This window comes from Mixophyes fleayi, unplaced genomic scaffold (assembly GCF_038048845.1).
Source record: "Mixophyes fleayi isolate aMixFle1 unplaced genomic scaffold, aMixFle1.hap1 Scaffold_99, whole genome shotgun sequence".
Classification (NCBI taxonomy): domain Eukaryota; kingdom Metazoa; phylum Chordata; class Amphibia; order Anura; family Limnodynastidae; genus Mixophyes; species Mixophyes fleayi.
Window position 1 is genome coordinate 73,050 of NW_027448668.1, and position 16,744 is coordinate 89,793.

A 16,744-nucleotide genomic window follows, 5' to 3' on the forward strand; every position below is an offset into this window, starting at 1 on the left:
AAACCATTGTAATTCCTACACCGTTCATCTGATTTGGATGTAAATACCCTCAAAGCTGAAAGTCTGCAGTTAAAGCACATCTTGTTAGTTTAATTTCAAATCTATTGTGGTGGTATATAGAGCCCAAAATATGAGAATTGTTTAGATGTCCCTATATTTATGGACTTGACTGTATGTACCTTATTAACCATTTATATTTCACATACATTTTACACAGTGATTTACGCAGAATATTCACATCCTGCACCAGTGAAGCTTACAAATATATGCTCAATTACTTTGTAAGCTCCCTCTAACACTCTCTATTTGATCCCACAAATGAAGAGGAAGTTTCTACTCTCTTCTCATCTTCCTACTCTACCTCCTGTCATCTTGATCCCATTCCCTCACAAATTGGTAGATCCCTGTCTCCTGTGCTCATTCCCCCTCTAAATAAAATCTGTAATCTATCTCTTTCTACTGGTATTTTTCCATCTATATTCAAGCATGCAGTGATTACTCCCATTTAAAAAAAACTGAATTCTGACCCTAACTCTCTCGTAAATTACCGCCCCAGCTCCAATGCCCCTCCAAGCTTCCCGAGAGAATTGCCTACACACGCCTCACACACTTTCTTACAGCAAACAACCTATTGGATCCTCTTCAGTCAGGCTTTCGCTCTCAACACTCCACAGAGACTGCGCTGACCAAAGTTGTTAATGATTTGATCACAGCAAACAATAACCAATACTCTCTTCTAATTCTCCTGGATCTCTCTGCTGCATTTGACACTGTTGACCACTCTCTCCTCATACAAACGCTACAATCCCTAGGTCTTGAGGGCACTGTCCTATCCTGGTTCTCATCCTACCTATCTAATCGCTCTTTCAGTGTTAATTTCTCTGGATCCACCTCTGCTCCATTTCCTTTATCAGTTGGAGTACCACAAGGCTCAGTCCTAGGTCCTCTGCTATTCTCCATCTACACCACTTCTCTTGGAAAACTAATAAGCTCCTTTGGATTTCAGTATCATCTCTATGCGGATGATACACATATCTATCTATCCTCTCCTGATCTTTCCCCATCAGTGTTGTCTCGCGTTACTGACTGTCTTTCTGCCATTTCATCTTGGATGTCTTCTCGCCAACTCAAACTCAATCTTTCAAAAACTGAATTAATAATAATCCCACCCAAAAACAGAAGCTTCCTGCCTGACATTCCTATTTCTGTCGATAACATGACCATAAATCTCACCCCGCACGCTCGTTGCCTAGGTGTTATGTGCGTATTGTCGCTAACCAATAACGATTGTCGAACCTCGATTTGTGTTTCCAACGCACAAAGATTTATTCGCAAATAGTAGAATAACATGCTCAAGCGAAGTGATAATAAATACAGCCGTTACTTATCGCAGGCGCTCTGGATCCAGTGCAGTCATTCAATCCTGAAGTCTGGGGACAAGATGTCTGCACTCTGGATCACAAGCTGCTGCTTATATACACAATCAAATACAGTAATACAATGAAGATGGTATAGCTTGCATCTATTGGTCCAGGTCTCAGAAAGGTCCAAGGGGTTGTCAATCATTGGCTAGTTCATTCTAAGGAATCCAAAGGAGGGGGTCACCTCTCCAGGGGGTATGCTCTGCTCTTCCCGCCAAGATTCCTTAGTCTTAAGTAGTTCATAATTCCCTATCATTCATAACTTGTGTATGCACTCTGCGATTCCTTCGCAGAGTGAATCAAACAGTAGGATATGTAAAGAGGTTTATTATGATACCACTCATGATATGATTCCTTCAACCTGTTCCGTGTATTTCACTAATATGCATGTAACTCTAATATAACATATAAATACTACTATATTTCGACACAACAGACTGTGTTGCAACTACCATTAATGTGTACTATTTTATAAGTATGTGTGTTTGTGCGAATGTATGGTAAAAGACCAATTACTGTTGCTGCCATGTGTAGTGGATGCGTACGCCCTTTCACGCCGTAGCGTGCCCTTGTACGTCGTAGCGTACCGTACGCATCTTTTCAGACCAAGACAACCAAGTTTGCTCGACTTTAATTGAAATGACTTTATCCAATTTGCTGACTTCGACAGCTCCACCCTTTGATAGTGTAATAAACTATCACCCAATCACCGTCTCAAGTTCAGGATTATACAATACTTCTTCACAGACCATGATCTCGGTATCTGGTACCACCCTTTCAGTCTCTTTCTCAGTGTTACTCCTATGAGACCGTTTTCCACACTTCAACACAGTAGGAACACATTTGACAACTAAACCAATAACTAAGATGACACCCAGTATAAGGAGAAGGAGCTTACCTACACTAGCAACCATTTCCTGTACCCACTCCCCCAGACCGGAGAACCATTTCACAGGGTTCAACCACGAGAACCAACCCGCCACCTTTTCCCCGACCTCATATAACGAAGAATTATGGCTCTTTTGAAATTCCCATTTCAGCTGCAAAATTTCATCCATCTTCCGGTCTATAACCTCTTTAGGGTCATCCGTATTATTAGTAATGTACGTGCAACATTTGACACCGAACTGGGTGGCCAGTGTCACACAGTACCCACCAGTAATAGAGGTGAGATAATTTAGTACCAGTCTATGTTGCACCAACTCCTTCTTGTACGCTTGTAGCTCCCTTCCAGTATACCTGAAAGTGTCATCATACATCTCGGTGATATTATCTATTTATTTAGCTAGGTCTTGGATATATTTAAAGTTTAATGTTCCCCGAGCGGTCCTGGTGAGATCTAGAGCATCCATAACTTGGAAACCAGCAGTTTCACTAATCAATTTCGTAGCTATGGGTTCCTCACCAGGAATCATATTTCTCTTGCCACGGTGTTCATACTGTGTGTGTATGTATGGTGGTGATGTAGTCTTGTGAATACCAACCATTTCTTCATGAGTAATAGTCATGATTTCAGGAACCAGTTTAGCTAAGAAACACAAGCCCTTGGAACTCGGAGTCACCCAGGAATAAGCTTTCCTCCCACAAACAAAATACACATCATCAGGGAGAACATAAGGAACAGTATGCCCATGAATTATATCACAGAGTTTTGATAAAACTACCCATGCCCAGTGTCTCCATTTGTTCTAGACACGTGTCAGCATTAATAACATTTTTACATTTATCTGTAGAGACACTTCCAATGGATACCTTCTTATGTTTGGTTATACGCCCTAATCTGTGACTTCCATCAACATTCCTGCCTAGTAGTGACCTTGTGAGTCTCCCTCTTAAATGAGTGTGGCGAGCCATTGTCTGATCTGATAGGTCAGCCTCCCAATTCTCCAGGCGCTTTGCATGAGATATGTTTAGGCACAGCAAAGATCTGCCTATGGAGTATTGTCGAAGCGTCAGACTAGGGGACCTAGTGTTATTGTACCTCCCGTCTATAGGCCTCCCACCCCTCAATTCGAGTACTTCAGATATGTTTAGAGGGAATGGCACTAGTCCTATATTATGCTGCCCTTGCGGCACGTGAGAGCACACCCAACACTCGGTTTGGTTTAGCACCTTACCCACCAGGGAGTGATAATCCTCCAAAGGATGCCCTCCTATATTCAGAGTACTGGGGGACTGGCATCGTTGGATGCATCTCTCTTCAACTAGGGAGTCGCAGAACTTGCAGATACAATACTCATCAGACAATAGCCCCTCACACTGCCTCCGAGTTCCTGAGCTAGCAGACCTTTTCATAACCCTTGGACCAAGTTTGATAATGGGCTGCTCTGAGTATCCTATTCACTTTTCTTCGGCCTCCATTTCATCCGTATCACTCCCAGAACCTTCCTCCGTCTTCCATCCTCCTTCACAAAAATAGAATGTCCTAGAAAGAGTAAAAACAAGGAAAATCCTGGAACAAAAGAAAAACAAAAACCGCCACTCTATCGCTGGAAAGATAGTTCTGAGGCAACATCTCTGGTTCAGGTGTCTCGACTGCAGGCTTTAGGTCTCCCGGAACAGGCTCACAAGTGACAGCTCTATGTCGTCGGTCTTAGTTTTATCTTGCACTTTCTCCGGATTATGGACTCTCCTGCAGTGGGTGGAATGGACCCAAGTGTCTCTCTCTGCAACCTTCAGTGATGTAGTACTGGTCAGCAGCACTTGGTACGGGTCTTCCCAACGGTCTGTTAAACAACCTGAACGAAAGAAATTGCGGATCATAACATAGTCTCCAGGTTCAACATCATGACAGTTCGTTTCTGGCATACCAGGTGACAGCATTTTTAGTTGTTGTTGTTGTTTTAGCTGTCTACTCATTTTTATAAGATATTGTACAGTCACTTCATTATTACACTTCAAGTCGTCTTGTGGACTCACGATCAAATGAGGTTGTCGTCCGAACAGTATCTCAAAGGGGGACAGATTAAGAGGAGGTCTAGGAGTGGTTCGAATGCTATGGAGGACCAATGGCAAAGCCTCAGGCCATGCCAACCCAGTTTCAGCCATTATCTTACCAAGCTTGTTCTTTATAGTACCGTTTACTCTCTCCACCTTACCACTGGCTTGTGGTCGGTAAGGGGTGTGAAGTCTTCTACCGATTCCCATGAGTTTACACATATTTTGGAAGATATCACCAGTAAAATGGGTACCCCTATCACTTTCAATGATTCTAGGGATACCGAACCTACACACAAAGTCTTGTACAATTTTCTTTGCAGTGAACACAGCAGTATTAGTGGCTGCCGGATATGCTTCTACCCAACCGGAAAACACATCAATACACACTAACACATACTTTAAATTCCTGCACGGTGGTAATTGGATATAGTCAATTTGTATTACCTGAAAAGGTCCGTCTGTGGGAGGGATGTGGGATGGCTCAGTTGTAATAGTTTTCCCAACATTTTTCCTCAAACAAGTAAGACATGACATTGCCTTCTTACCAGCCTGAGAGGAAAATCCGGGAGCACACCAGTATGCTCTCACCAGTTTGCACATACCTTCTTTACCCAGGTGAGTCAGACCGTGTGCTGCTTCAGCCAGGCTTGGATAGTGTATTCGGGGAGCTACAGGCTTACCTTGTCCATCCCTCCAGAGTCCTGAGGACTCTTGACCACATCCCTTCGCCTTCCAGACCGCCTTTTCCTGCAGGGAACACACATCTTGCATTTCAATTAATTTCTGCATGTCTAATGTCTGAAAAACCATCATAGTCTCGGTCGATACAGTCATAGGTTGCCCTGCTGCCCATTTAGCAGCTTCGTCTGCCCTGTTGTTGCCCAATGACACTGGGTCTTCTTCAAAGGTATGGGCTTTACACTTTATGACGGCTATTCTTCTGGGTAACTGTATCACTGTCAGAAGTCCTTTTATGTGTTGTGAGTGTGCCACTGGCGTACCTGCTGCTGTCGTAAAGTTTCTAAGACGCCAAAGGGCCCCAAAATCGTGCACTACCCCGAAAGCGTACCTAGAGTCAGTATATATATTGGCTGATTTACCCTCTGCCAATTCACACGCTCTCCTTAGTGCTACTAGTTCCGCCACCTGGGCTGAGTGAGGTGGGCCAAGGGGTTCAGCTTCTACCACATCCTGATCGTCTACCACAGCGTAACCAGTACATAGCTCTCCTGTCTCTGTCTGTCTATGGCAACTTCCGTCTGTATAAAACGTAAAATCTACGTATGTCGGGCCTTGCAGTAAACGTCTGATTAAGGTGTTCCATACAGTCATGCGTGTCAGTATTCTTGCCTAACTCATCATCAACCAGGGTCTCCTCACCTCCCACCCTTTGTGTCTCTAGAGACACATATGGAAGGTATGTAGCTGGATTTAAGGTGCTACATCGTTTGATGGTGATGTTTGAGCGTGCCATCAGGGCTAGTTCCCACTTTGTGAATCTAGCTGAAGAAACATGTCTGGTTTGGGCTGAATTTAACAGAGCTGATACAGCATGGGGTGTATAGATAGTTGAATCATGTCCTAATACTACATCCTCGCTCTTACTTACCAGAAGAGCCGTTGCTGCTACACTTCTAAGACATGTTGGGAGTGATCTTGCCACATTGTCTAATTGTGCACTGTAGTATGCTACCGGTCTGCTAGCGTCACCATGTTTCTGTGCAAGGACGCCTGCTGCACAACCATCAGCTTCAGTACAGAATAGCTCAAAAGGCTTTTCATAATCAGGTATTCCCAATGCAGGTGCTCTAGTCAGACTATCTTTAAGATTAAAGAACGCTTGCTCTGACTCTTCTGTGTGTACAACACGTTCTGGTTTTGAGGAAGAGACTAGCTCCTGCAATGGTAATGCCAGAATAGAAAAACCTGGGATTCAGGATCTACAGTATCCACACATCCCCAAGAAGGTGCGAATCTGCTTTTGGCTCTGCGGCAGAGTCATGTGTTGTATGGCCTCAATTCTGTCGGTTGTCAGGTGTCTTAGTCCCTTAGTGAGGCAGTGTCCTAAGTATTTGACCTTAGTCTGACATGGCTGTAATTTATCCTGTGCCACCTTGTGCCCTGTTTGTGAAAGATGAAGCAACAATAATTTAGTATCATGTAAACATGACATAAAAGAATCAGAGCACAACACCAAATCATCTACATATTGAATTAGAACAGACCCATTGTGGGGTTGAAAGGATTGCAAACAGTCATGTAAGGCTTGGGAGAAAATACTGGGGCTGTCAATGAACCCCTGGGGAAGTCTGGTCCATGTGTATTGCACTCCCCTGTAGGAGAATGCAAAAAGGTATTGGCAGTCAGGGTGAAGAGGGACTGAGAAGAAAGCCGAACATAGATCAATGACAGTAAAATGACTGGCAGACGGTGGAATCTGCATGAGGATGACAGCTGGATTCGGCACTACGGGGAATTGGCTCTCAACCACTTTATTAATTCCCCTTAAATCCTGGACTAATCTATAGCCCCTCCCCCCATTCTTCTTCACAGGGAAAATGGGACTATTTGCTGTACTGGCTGTACAAATTAAAATCCCTTGTTGTAACAGCCTCTCAATAACAGGATATACCCCTAGTTCCACCTCCGGTTTTAATGGATACTGTGGGATTTTTGGAGCTATCCTACCACTTTTTAGATTGACCATGACAGGGGCTACGTTTGCCATCAGTCCAGTGTCCTGTCCATCCATCTCTGGTCCATATGGAACCTGGTATTTCCAGCAACATCCCCTTTTACTTGAGATGGACTGTGTTCTATAACAGTGGAGTGTAACATTAACCTTTGAGGGGTGTCCAATATATCCTGTACCTCATGCGCGACCTTCTCTGGTATATCTAAGAACACACCATCTGAAGTACAGTATGACACATCCCATTTTACATAACAAGTCTCTCCCTAGCAAGTTAGTAGGAGACGCTGCAGCGAAGAGAAACGAATGCTTAGTATGCAGAGGCCCGATAGTAACTTAATCGGGTTTAGTTAGAGGATAATGTAACACTTTTCCCGTTACCCCCATAGCTGGAATAGTTTTACTGGTCACCTGTAGATTGAAAGGAGAGGTTATCACAGATCGGGCCGCCCCTGTATCTACAAGAAAAGTTTGTTTCCTACCAGCTATGTCAACTATCTTTTTTGGTTCTTCACTCTGACTCTCAGTTAACCTCACTGGCTGTAGACTACAGGTATGACCTGACCCCTAGCGCTGACTATTGATTTCCCGTGCAGCATTTGCTGCTGTAATCAGCGCGGGTGAATGTGAGTCTTCTAGTCTATGTGAATCCCTCCTTGGAGGATATCTATGTGACCCTTCATTAGGATTATACCTTCCCTTTGTACAATCTTTTCTCATATGTCCTTCTTTGCAATTGTAACATCTGAACATTCTGCGTTTCCCGTTATGTGGGTTATATGCTGGTGGTCGTGTATGCATTCCCCCTTACTGCTGTATACTCACCGTCATCAACTTGTCACTCTTTTCTTCCCTTTTCCTAAAGATATTTTTGTCATGTTCCACAGCAACTTCTCTAAGAGAATCTACCGTGCTGCCTCTCCAACCAGGGGTTGAGATTTGTACTCTTGTTTTTAGATTTTCCTTTAAACCATCCATCAGTACTGTTACCGCTACTTCCCTATGATGTGGGTTCTCCCTTATATCTGATACCCCCGTAAACTGTGTCATTGATGCAAGAGCTCTACCAAAATAATCCGCTGCAGTTTCACTGTCTTTTTGTTTTATGGTGAAAATCTTACTCCAATTTACCACTACTGGAAAATATATGGCTAAGTGTTTGACAATTCTTTCTATATTCTTTTGGTTAATCTCATCAGTCAAGGTGTCATCTTCCTCCAACAAACAATCTTCAATAAATTTTTGTATGTTAGTATTGGGAGGAAGACACGCCCTCAACACTACACGCCAATCCTTATTGGTTGGTTCGTGGGCATTTCCGAAGTCTTTAACAAATTTCTGACATTTAGCGAACTCCTTTCTAGGATCTGGGAATTCAGTCATAATGGAACGTAATTCTGATCTAGTCCAGGGACAATGCATTGTAACATTTCTTAAAGGAACTACACCATCCTTATCCGGTTTCCCATTGGGAACTAATATTGTGCGGACTGGGTACGAACCCTCCAGTACACTGACTTCAGGGGACACTACAGAATTTGCTGGTTCTAGATTTAAAACGCTTTCACTCCTAGTGATCACGCTACTCTCACCTATCTCAGCCATTTTCTCATACTTGCGCTGAGCCTCTAGTACGCTAACGGCATGGGCAATGGCCGAAATCACAGTGAGTTCATCTTCAGATACACTTTATTTAAACTGGCTTAAAACAGGGTACAATTTAGCAATTTTTCTTTTCTCAGTTTTAATACCGGCTGTACTTACCGCTCCCGCCAAATAAGGTGTCGGGGGCGCGCTTGCGCTGAGTTCGCCACGCTTCTCAATGATTACTTCCGTTGTGTGCGCGCTTTTAGCCACGCCTACTTCCGCTTTGCATTCGCTGCTCTGCCACGTGTTACCTTCCATTTGCCACAATTTTAAACAATCATTATGTTTATTCCTCACTTTCGTTGATGTAATCAACCATACTTTATCTTTTACAGTATTTAGTACCTCTGCATTAAAACTCCCTATTGTTGGGAAAGGCCTATCACAACCTTTGGTCATCTTGACCCACGTGTCGCAATACGCAGTTGTGTATGCACCATATTTCTTAAACATGAGAAATCTCACTGAACCAATAGGACCTTCCTTAGGCAGTACCTTGGCCTTCTCTAGCGTTTGCTTAGCACCCATATTGAACAATAGGGTCCCAGAAATATCACAATATTCAGCCACTAATTTTCAACACTACCGCTAGAGATATTTTACCAGCCTGTGGACGTATTTGCTCCAAGCCGCGTCCACTCGCTTCCTCTTGTATTAAACAAGGACCCCTAATACAGAAATATCAATGCGGACTAAAGGGTTATCAGCTTCCTGATCACCCCTGACTCTCCAACAAAATCTGTTGAGTTTATTACAACTGGTAGCATCCGGTAAAGTCAATTACCAGCCTTACCAACGTAATTCCTCCCCGTTACTCCCAAGTCACAATCACGGCTTTCCTTGCCGTGCGGTGCAATCGCAACACTTAAAGCTAATCCGTAAGCGATGCGATTACCCTTGGGTGCACGTCGCGAAAACTTATTCAGTTTCCGCCCCCCGGTATACCTGCCTTGTATACCGTACACCAGTTGGGCAGCTGCCTCGTCAAACAGCAACTGACACTCTATTTTGCAATAGATAAAACCTTAGTGTACTTAAAGTCAACAAATCACACGACATACACCTTTTCTGCGCAGAAAATAAAAGAATTCCCAACAATAGTAATAATGTCCCAGAGGTTTTTTTTACAAGTAATTATATTATGCACATATAATAACTATTAAGACGATTGTTTAACCACGTGGCAAATCTACCGGAAGTTCGCATACGCACAGCAGGAAATACACATACGCTAAACAATGCAATACAGTTAAAACGCACAATGACAGTAAAAAGAAACAGTTTTCTCTTTTGACCCTAGGTTCTAGTTAGCGTGCCCTAGATAATGCAAAACGGACATTCGGTTTCACAACACAGTAAAATTCAGGTTTTGAACACAATGCGTTCTTACCCGTTTATGACGCGTCTCCACCCTTTGTTGCGGAACAGAAATCCGTTGGTCTTGCGTATCATCTGCAACGAAACCTCCAAAGTTTACGAGCCCCCAAATAGTTATGTGCGTATTGTCGCTAACCAATAACGATTGTTGAACCTCGTGCATCATTTTCATTTGCATTTAAAATGCTTATTTTCTTGCACCACATTCGCTACCAAAGGTAGCAATTAGCCGTCCCCAGGTAGCCAGTCCTACTCTTCCTTTTTACCCTAACAGCAGTGCGCCGCAAGGACAACTTAAAGCAGGTAAGCCTCTACCACTAAAAATAAAAAACTGCTACCTGCCCTCTAGCTTCAGCTAGAGACCGGAAAAGACACAGGGGAAGAGGAGAAGCTGTACTATATAATACTTGGGGGGTGTTTCTAATTTCCTGTCTCTTCTATGGCAGTCCTTACAGTAAGTTAGTCCTTCAAGTTTTAGGTAAAGTATCCTGTTTTTGAAGGACAAGCAGGGTCAGATGTAATTGGTACTAATTGAAGACAGATTACTTTTGTATCAGAATGGATACTACTATAGTATATGATGCTGAGGTAGCTTGTAAAGCTATACATGCCCTTTTTCAACACATGCATCTTCATGCCAACCAAGTGACTTTTTTGTAGACATGGTAAGGGATTTATGAAAGTTGGTTTTAAATGACAAACTTTTAAATTTGGCGTAAACCCCTTGTATTTCAAGTAATTTTAAAATCCGCAATGTAAAACATCCAGCAGCCTATTTTTTTTCATTGTTAGTGAACATCTTGGCACCCTATATTGCCAAGGATAATACTGAGCAAGGAATGTAGATGAGGGACAGTGGAGTTTGGAGAAAATGGATGGCCAGCAGGAATCAATTAGCAGATGCATGTAGACAAGCAGGAAGACATATTTTTCAATGAATAGCCACACACCAGTTTGTGTTTAAAATACTCTATTTTAAGTGATCTCTGCTCAGCAGTGTTTAGAATTTATTATTTCCTCGCACAGGTCAGCAGTGCAGTCAGATGGACTCTCAGTTACCATGGGATACTAGATGTCAGCAAAGCCTGTGGCAGGTAAGTTGGCTTCTTTAAATGTAAAGCTAAAATGCTTTAGTACTTAAAAGATCCATTCAGAAAAAAATAAAATAAGGAATATGGGAATAACTATTGTTTTCACACATTTTTAAATGTATTTTAGCGGTTTTCAGTAATGCAGCTTCGATGTGTCCCTTGTTGCCATTGCTTCTATGAGAGGATTACATCTTTTTAATCTTTACAAATCATTTCTTATTTAGATAGAACAAGGCCTAATATTTCAAGGTTGAGTATTTAAGCCTGCTTCTTCACCTAGGCCAGCGGTGGGCAACGGGCAGCTCGCCGAGCCTTCTCTTGTGCCCCCATAGCCAGCTACTCCTTTTAAAACAGGGGCAGCTGACTTCTGCGTCACGTGACCTCCTATGCACAGTGCAGGGAGGTCATGTGGCATACCCAAAGGTGGAAGGAGTGCATTGTGCACTCCTGTCCTTCCTCTGTGCGGCCCCTTTGAAGGATGGAGGACCACACTTGCAGCTGTCCAACTACTTGATGTTGCCAGTCTCTGATTTAGGGCTATTTGTGGGTGACAAATCCAAGAGGGTCAGCAATAGGTCTGTGAATAGATGAATAGTTGTAGTGGGATTAGAAAATGTATACCCTAGTGTTTCAGTTGATATTAATCAGTGAAAGGCCATCTTTAAAGGGTGTTCTATTGCAATACAGATTTTCAAGATCTTTCTTATTTTTCTTTCCCAGAAATTCCAAGATGGCACGATTACAGTGAAGGAGTTTTTTATGTTACTTCGAATACATATTCTAATCCAGAAACCAAGATACAGTGAGCTTCCAGCAAATGTACGGTTTCCTTTTTGCACTTGCACTACATTTTTGCACAGCTTCTCTGTAGTGTAGAGTTTTGTTGTCGTTGGAGCATGTACCTTGAAAAGAAAGTTACGGTACTTGAGTGGAGTTATCTTTTATGAAGTTATCATTGTAGATATGAGAATGATGAATAGTAATTGTTTTTTGTGGCAGCCAAAACTTTAGGGCCAAGGATTTGTGAAAATGTAATATGTTTCAAGTAAAAAGATAGCATTAAACTTAACTCCAAATGTTAAGTAACTTTCTGTACAACAGTTTCCTTACACTTTTAATGTCCATAAAATAGATCTATCCTACAGAACGCTATAGTTCGTCATGACTCTGCTTATTTGACTGATGCTAGACATGTTTAGCTGTTTGGGATTGTATCTTGCTCAATTGTTCTTGTTCTCTGGTGGTCTTTTGACATGATTGCAAATAGGCAGTCTCTGGCGGGGGATTCAATTAGGCGCGAAGTGTCTCACGAACATATTTTGCAGCATAGATTTCATAGAAATCTCCACTCATTTTTCCTCGCTCCCCATAGAGGTATCAGGAAAAATGAGTGGAGTTTTCTACCGTAATTGCCGCCAATTGCATTCCCCCCTCTGAATGTTAGTAACTTTCTGGAAGTTGATAGAAACCTAGAGTAAAGGGAAACAAATCATTCACATAATATGTTTCTAACAACTCACATTTGCAGCCACATTTGACGGTCACTCTTATTGTGTGTATACATGTATTAATTGACACAAAATTTGTGCTGCAGTTATTTTTCTACCATTTTATTGCAGCGTGGTACAAATGAATCCCTACCTTCAGCAAACGACATGCTAGATCAATACATTTACCAGCCCAAGCTGCGAGTGTATGAGGAGGAATGCCATTCTTTAGATCAAGTAATTGAAGAGTAAGTTTTTATCTTTGTGTGTAATACACATACGCTATGCATTTTGCCTGTAGATGGTTATTATATATTTGAGCCTTATTAACCTACAATTTCAAAATCTGTGTTTTGTTAGGTTAAAGTTGTGTGCAAATCTGCAAGAGAAGCCTTTGGTGCAAATTAACAGCATACTCTGGGAAGCTATGAGGATGTGCTCAGAAAATGAGGTAACACCAACTCAAATTGGATCTTCAGCTACACACATTGATAACGGTCATTTTGTGGCTTTAAACAATATATTATGTCACTAGTTCTCATGAATATTGGTTAATGTCATGAAATGGCTGCATCCACTGTGTATCAACAGGTGCATTTTTCTATATTTGTGAGTTTGGGCAATCTTTTTAACTTTTTTTTACATTTTCCCTAGCTGATGTACTTTGGAGTAAAACTAAAACATCTGAAGGCTATGTATTCCAAGAAAAGTAAGCTTTTAGCCCATGAAAGAAAAGTGTCCCTGTACGGAAAGCTGCTTCACTCAGCCCAGGTATTACCGGTTTTTTCCCCTTATTTTCTTAACACCTTCAAGACTTGGAGGTAGTTTGCAACGTAAGGGAATAATTATAGCATGTTTGTGCTGCATTGGATTTGCTAGGATTTGTTTCAAAGTCTAAGCAATTTCTAGGGATTATTTTTACTAGTCAGGGTACTCATTCTGTACTTTTTTTTTTTTTTTACTTTTTTTGTATTTTACATACATTGCAGAAGAAAATAAAAACATACTGTTTCTAAATCCTTTCCATAGTTAAATGGTAAATGCATCCTGAAATTGTTATCATATAGCCCTTCTGAGATTCCACACAAGTGTACTTTTTTTTTTTCCCCAAGTTTTGAGGTAGTTTTAGGATCAGAAGCTATAGTATAACTTTCATTTTTTTATTTTCTCACGTTGCTATTCCAATTTAATTTTTTAAAGCTGGGGAAACCCTAAGGAGTCACCTGAGACTCCAATAGGTCCCTTCCTATTTTGATCACAATAGATCCAATGCAATTGGATTTAATAGTAACTATTACAGCAATTAAAATTAGTTCAGTTTTCCATTGTAGCACTGATTCAATTCAAGCTTATAGTTGGTAGGGCATGACTACCATATTTCGGATTTAAAAACGTCACCACACCTTAAAGTCCACAACCACCTACCATATATATGTACAGTAGGTGGCAAAAGGTTAAAGGACCATCAATGTTTTTTCCAGTATTTAAATTGCAGAATGAAAGTGCAAATGGGATGTGCAATTATAGAGGACAATCAAATCAATTTTTTACAAGTGTCTACAGAGTTGGGCACCCCTGCTCTACAACATTTGGCTCCCAGCAGTGCGTCACCTGGTCGCTGTGTCCTGCACAGCTGCACCAGAGCTTCAACCTACTGCTTCGGGAGCCACTGCATACAGCCCCAGTCTCCACCACGCGCAGTAAAGATGGGGCTTCCGGCAGTCTCCACCCTCCTACTGAGGAAGCAGACAGTGATGGAAAGACAGGTGGCAGGGTAAGATGAGCCTGGTAGGAGATTGTAGCTATGACAGCTCCCATCAGGATCTTTTAATCACATGCAGAGCCACCATGTTGAGTGGCAATAGAGGAGTAGGTGCTTTCTTAGGGTGGTTGGCGCCTTCCCTTTCCCAGTGTTTTTTCTGGGAGGAAAAGCCGCCATTTCAGACTGCTCCCTTACCTTTGCGGTGCCTGGTCATTTCTCTTTCCCTGGAGAAAGTTATATATCTGCTGTGTGGTATTGAGACTGAGTTAACCTGTGTGTCACTTAGAGATGCTCACTGACCCCCGTGAACTGGTTTTGGTTTTAGATCTGGTTTAGCTTCGTGTTTTTGTTTTGGCAAAACCGCCCTTGTGTGTGTTGGGCTTTTTTTTGTTCCTACATTAATATTAACCTCAATATCATTCATTTCAATTCATTTGCAGTAAATTTTGACCACCTCACAAGTCACAATATTGTTTTCATACACTTTCAAAGACTGCAGCGACCTGGCTGGATGGTAACCACAGAGCAATGACACACACACGCCTGTTTCTAGGACATATTGGCACACAGCAGTGGCAGAAAAGATAAATGGGGGTCTGCCCTCCCTTCCACCCTCTGATGTTGGATCTTTAAAAGGAATTCAAAACTTGAGAGATCCAACAACGTCACAGTGATGTTTTGCCTCGTTTTCAATTCCCAAGGCGCAGGACAGTCGGCTCGGTACTCGGATCCCCTAAGTTCGGGTGAGTTCGGTTCTCGAGGAACAGCGCCTGAGCATCTCTAGTGTCACTCTTCTACCGTCTGAGTACTTTTTCTCACTTATGTCAGTGTGCTCTTAGTTTCTATATTGAATACTGACCTTTTCCCATGTTGGGTTATTGTACTCTTGTATATAGAGTACTGACTTTTATATAATATATATTGGCACTTACTGACAGAAAATTGGTGCCATTTATGTGTGTATATCCCTAAGGTATAATGTGAATAAACTGCTTGATTACGCTGTCAATGTTTTCTACGGTTTTCACTTTTCCTCTTTTTCTTTCTGTTTTTACATTGTTAGAAAACGGGTTGCGTTCCAGGTCCAAGGCTACTTGGACCTACTCTGTGGCGTACTTCCCGTTTTCCTAGGTGTCAAGCAAAGTTGGCAAGTGGAAGGTCGGACCCGGATGTCCGATGCTCGGCTTGAGTCCGAGGATCTATGCACTTGTCTGGAGGGGATGCACCCGACCTGGGCTAAGGAACTAGCTAGATTTATTGCGGAGTTCAGATGGGGAAATGCACGTCCAAACGGTAGGTAGCTTTTCCTACGCCTTCCTTAGGGGCTCCATTTATAGATACCCTTCCTCTGGGAGAGGTAGCTCAGCGGGGCCATGATGTCTTGCCGGTATCACAAAAACCCCTCTGGATGCAAAACCTAGAAAGTGGTCGGTTCAGGGGCTGATTAGGCTGTCTTCGTCCCTAGAGAAGATGTTGGAGGCCGCGTAAGTGTCAGGCTCTTTCCGAGCTCTTTGTCCAGGAGTTATTCCAATTCGAAACACTCTCTTCAGGAGGCGGGAAAGATTCATAAAGATTTTGACTACGCCAGTAGTCGAGGGCAGAGGACCTTATTTTAGAGGTCTAATAGACCAGAAGTTTCCCTGTTTAAAAGGAAGAAGAATCTTTTGGTTTTCCCCCCCCCCCCATAGTTATGCGAAATGTGTGTGTTGACGCAAAAACCTAATGGCAGATTTCATGTTCCAAGACTTCTGATTCCCATACCCCTTCTCGGGTGTAGATGTTGCATTATGGGAAATGCAGCAAAGTATGGATGCTCCCATTGCACTCCTGGCGAGATTCACTACTATTCCTATCCCTAGTGTTGCTGCCTTCAAAGACAGAATGGTTAGGGAGTGTGAAGGGATTTTGAAATACATTTACTTAGCCTCTGGTTCTTTGCTTCGACCCATTGTGGCAGCTGCCGGGGTAATCAAAGTGGTCGAAAAGTGGGCAAACAAAGTGATGGCATACAGTCTTGGGTGCCTGGATCTGAATTAATGTCCTTAGCTGAACACATTAAGGAAGCTTCTGAGTACTTGGGCAACGCTGTCCAGGACCTCTCTCTTGGCTGTGGCGGCTAGACGTATTCTGACTCCGATCTTGGGAGGCAGATACAGAATCCATCAAAGCTTTAGGGGTGTTACCCTATGATGGAAATGTTCTGTTTGAAAGATTATATCTCAGGCCACTGGAAGGAATAGTTCTCTCCTTCCAGTTAATGCACCTAGGATTAGGGGCCGGAGATTACGATCTTTTCGCTTCATCGGTAGATCTAAGGGAGCTGCCAA

General features: G+C 42.5%; 1 protein-coding gene across 1 annotated transcript in view; it reads left to right on the forward strand.

The window, feature by feature from the left end:
* The window catches only part of KNL1 (kinetochore scaffold 1), a gene marked incomplete at its 5' end in the record, with an annotated part of 106,556 nt that overhangs the window by 51,720 nt on the left and 38,092 nt on the right, over positions 1-16,744 (forward strand). Inside the window, 5 exons of the mRNA XM_075194645.1 lie at positions 11,104-11,171; positions 11,889-11,987; positions 12,788-12,903; positions 13,016-13,106; positions 13,310-13,426. Of these exons, the coding sequence (XP_075050746.1) occupies positions 11,104-11,171; positions 11,889-11,987; positions 12,788-12,903; positions 13,016-13,106; positions 13,310-13,426 (491 nt within the window). The remainder of the gene's footprint in view (positions 1-11,103; positions 11,172-11,888; positions 11,988-12,787; positions 12,904-13,015; positions 13,107-13,309; positions 13,427-16,744) is intronic.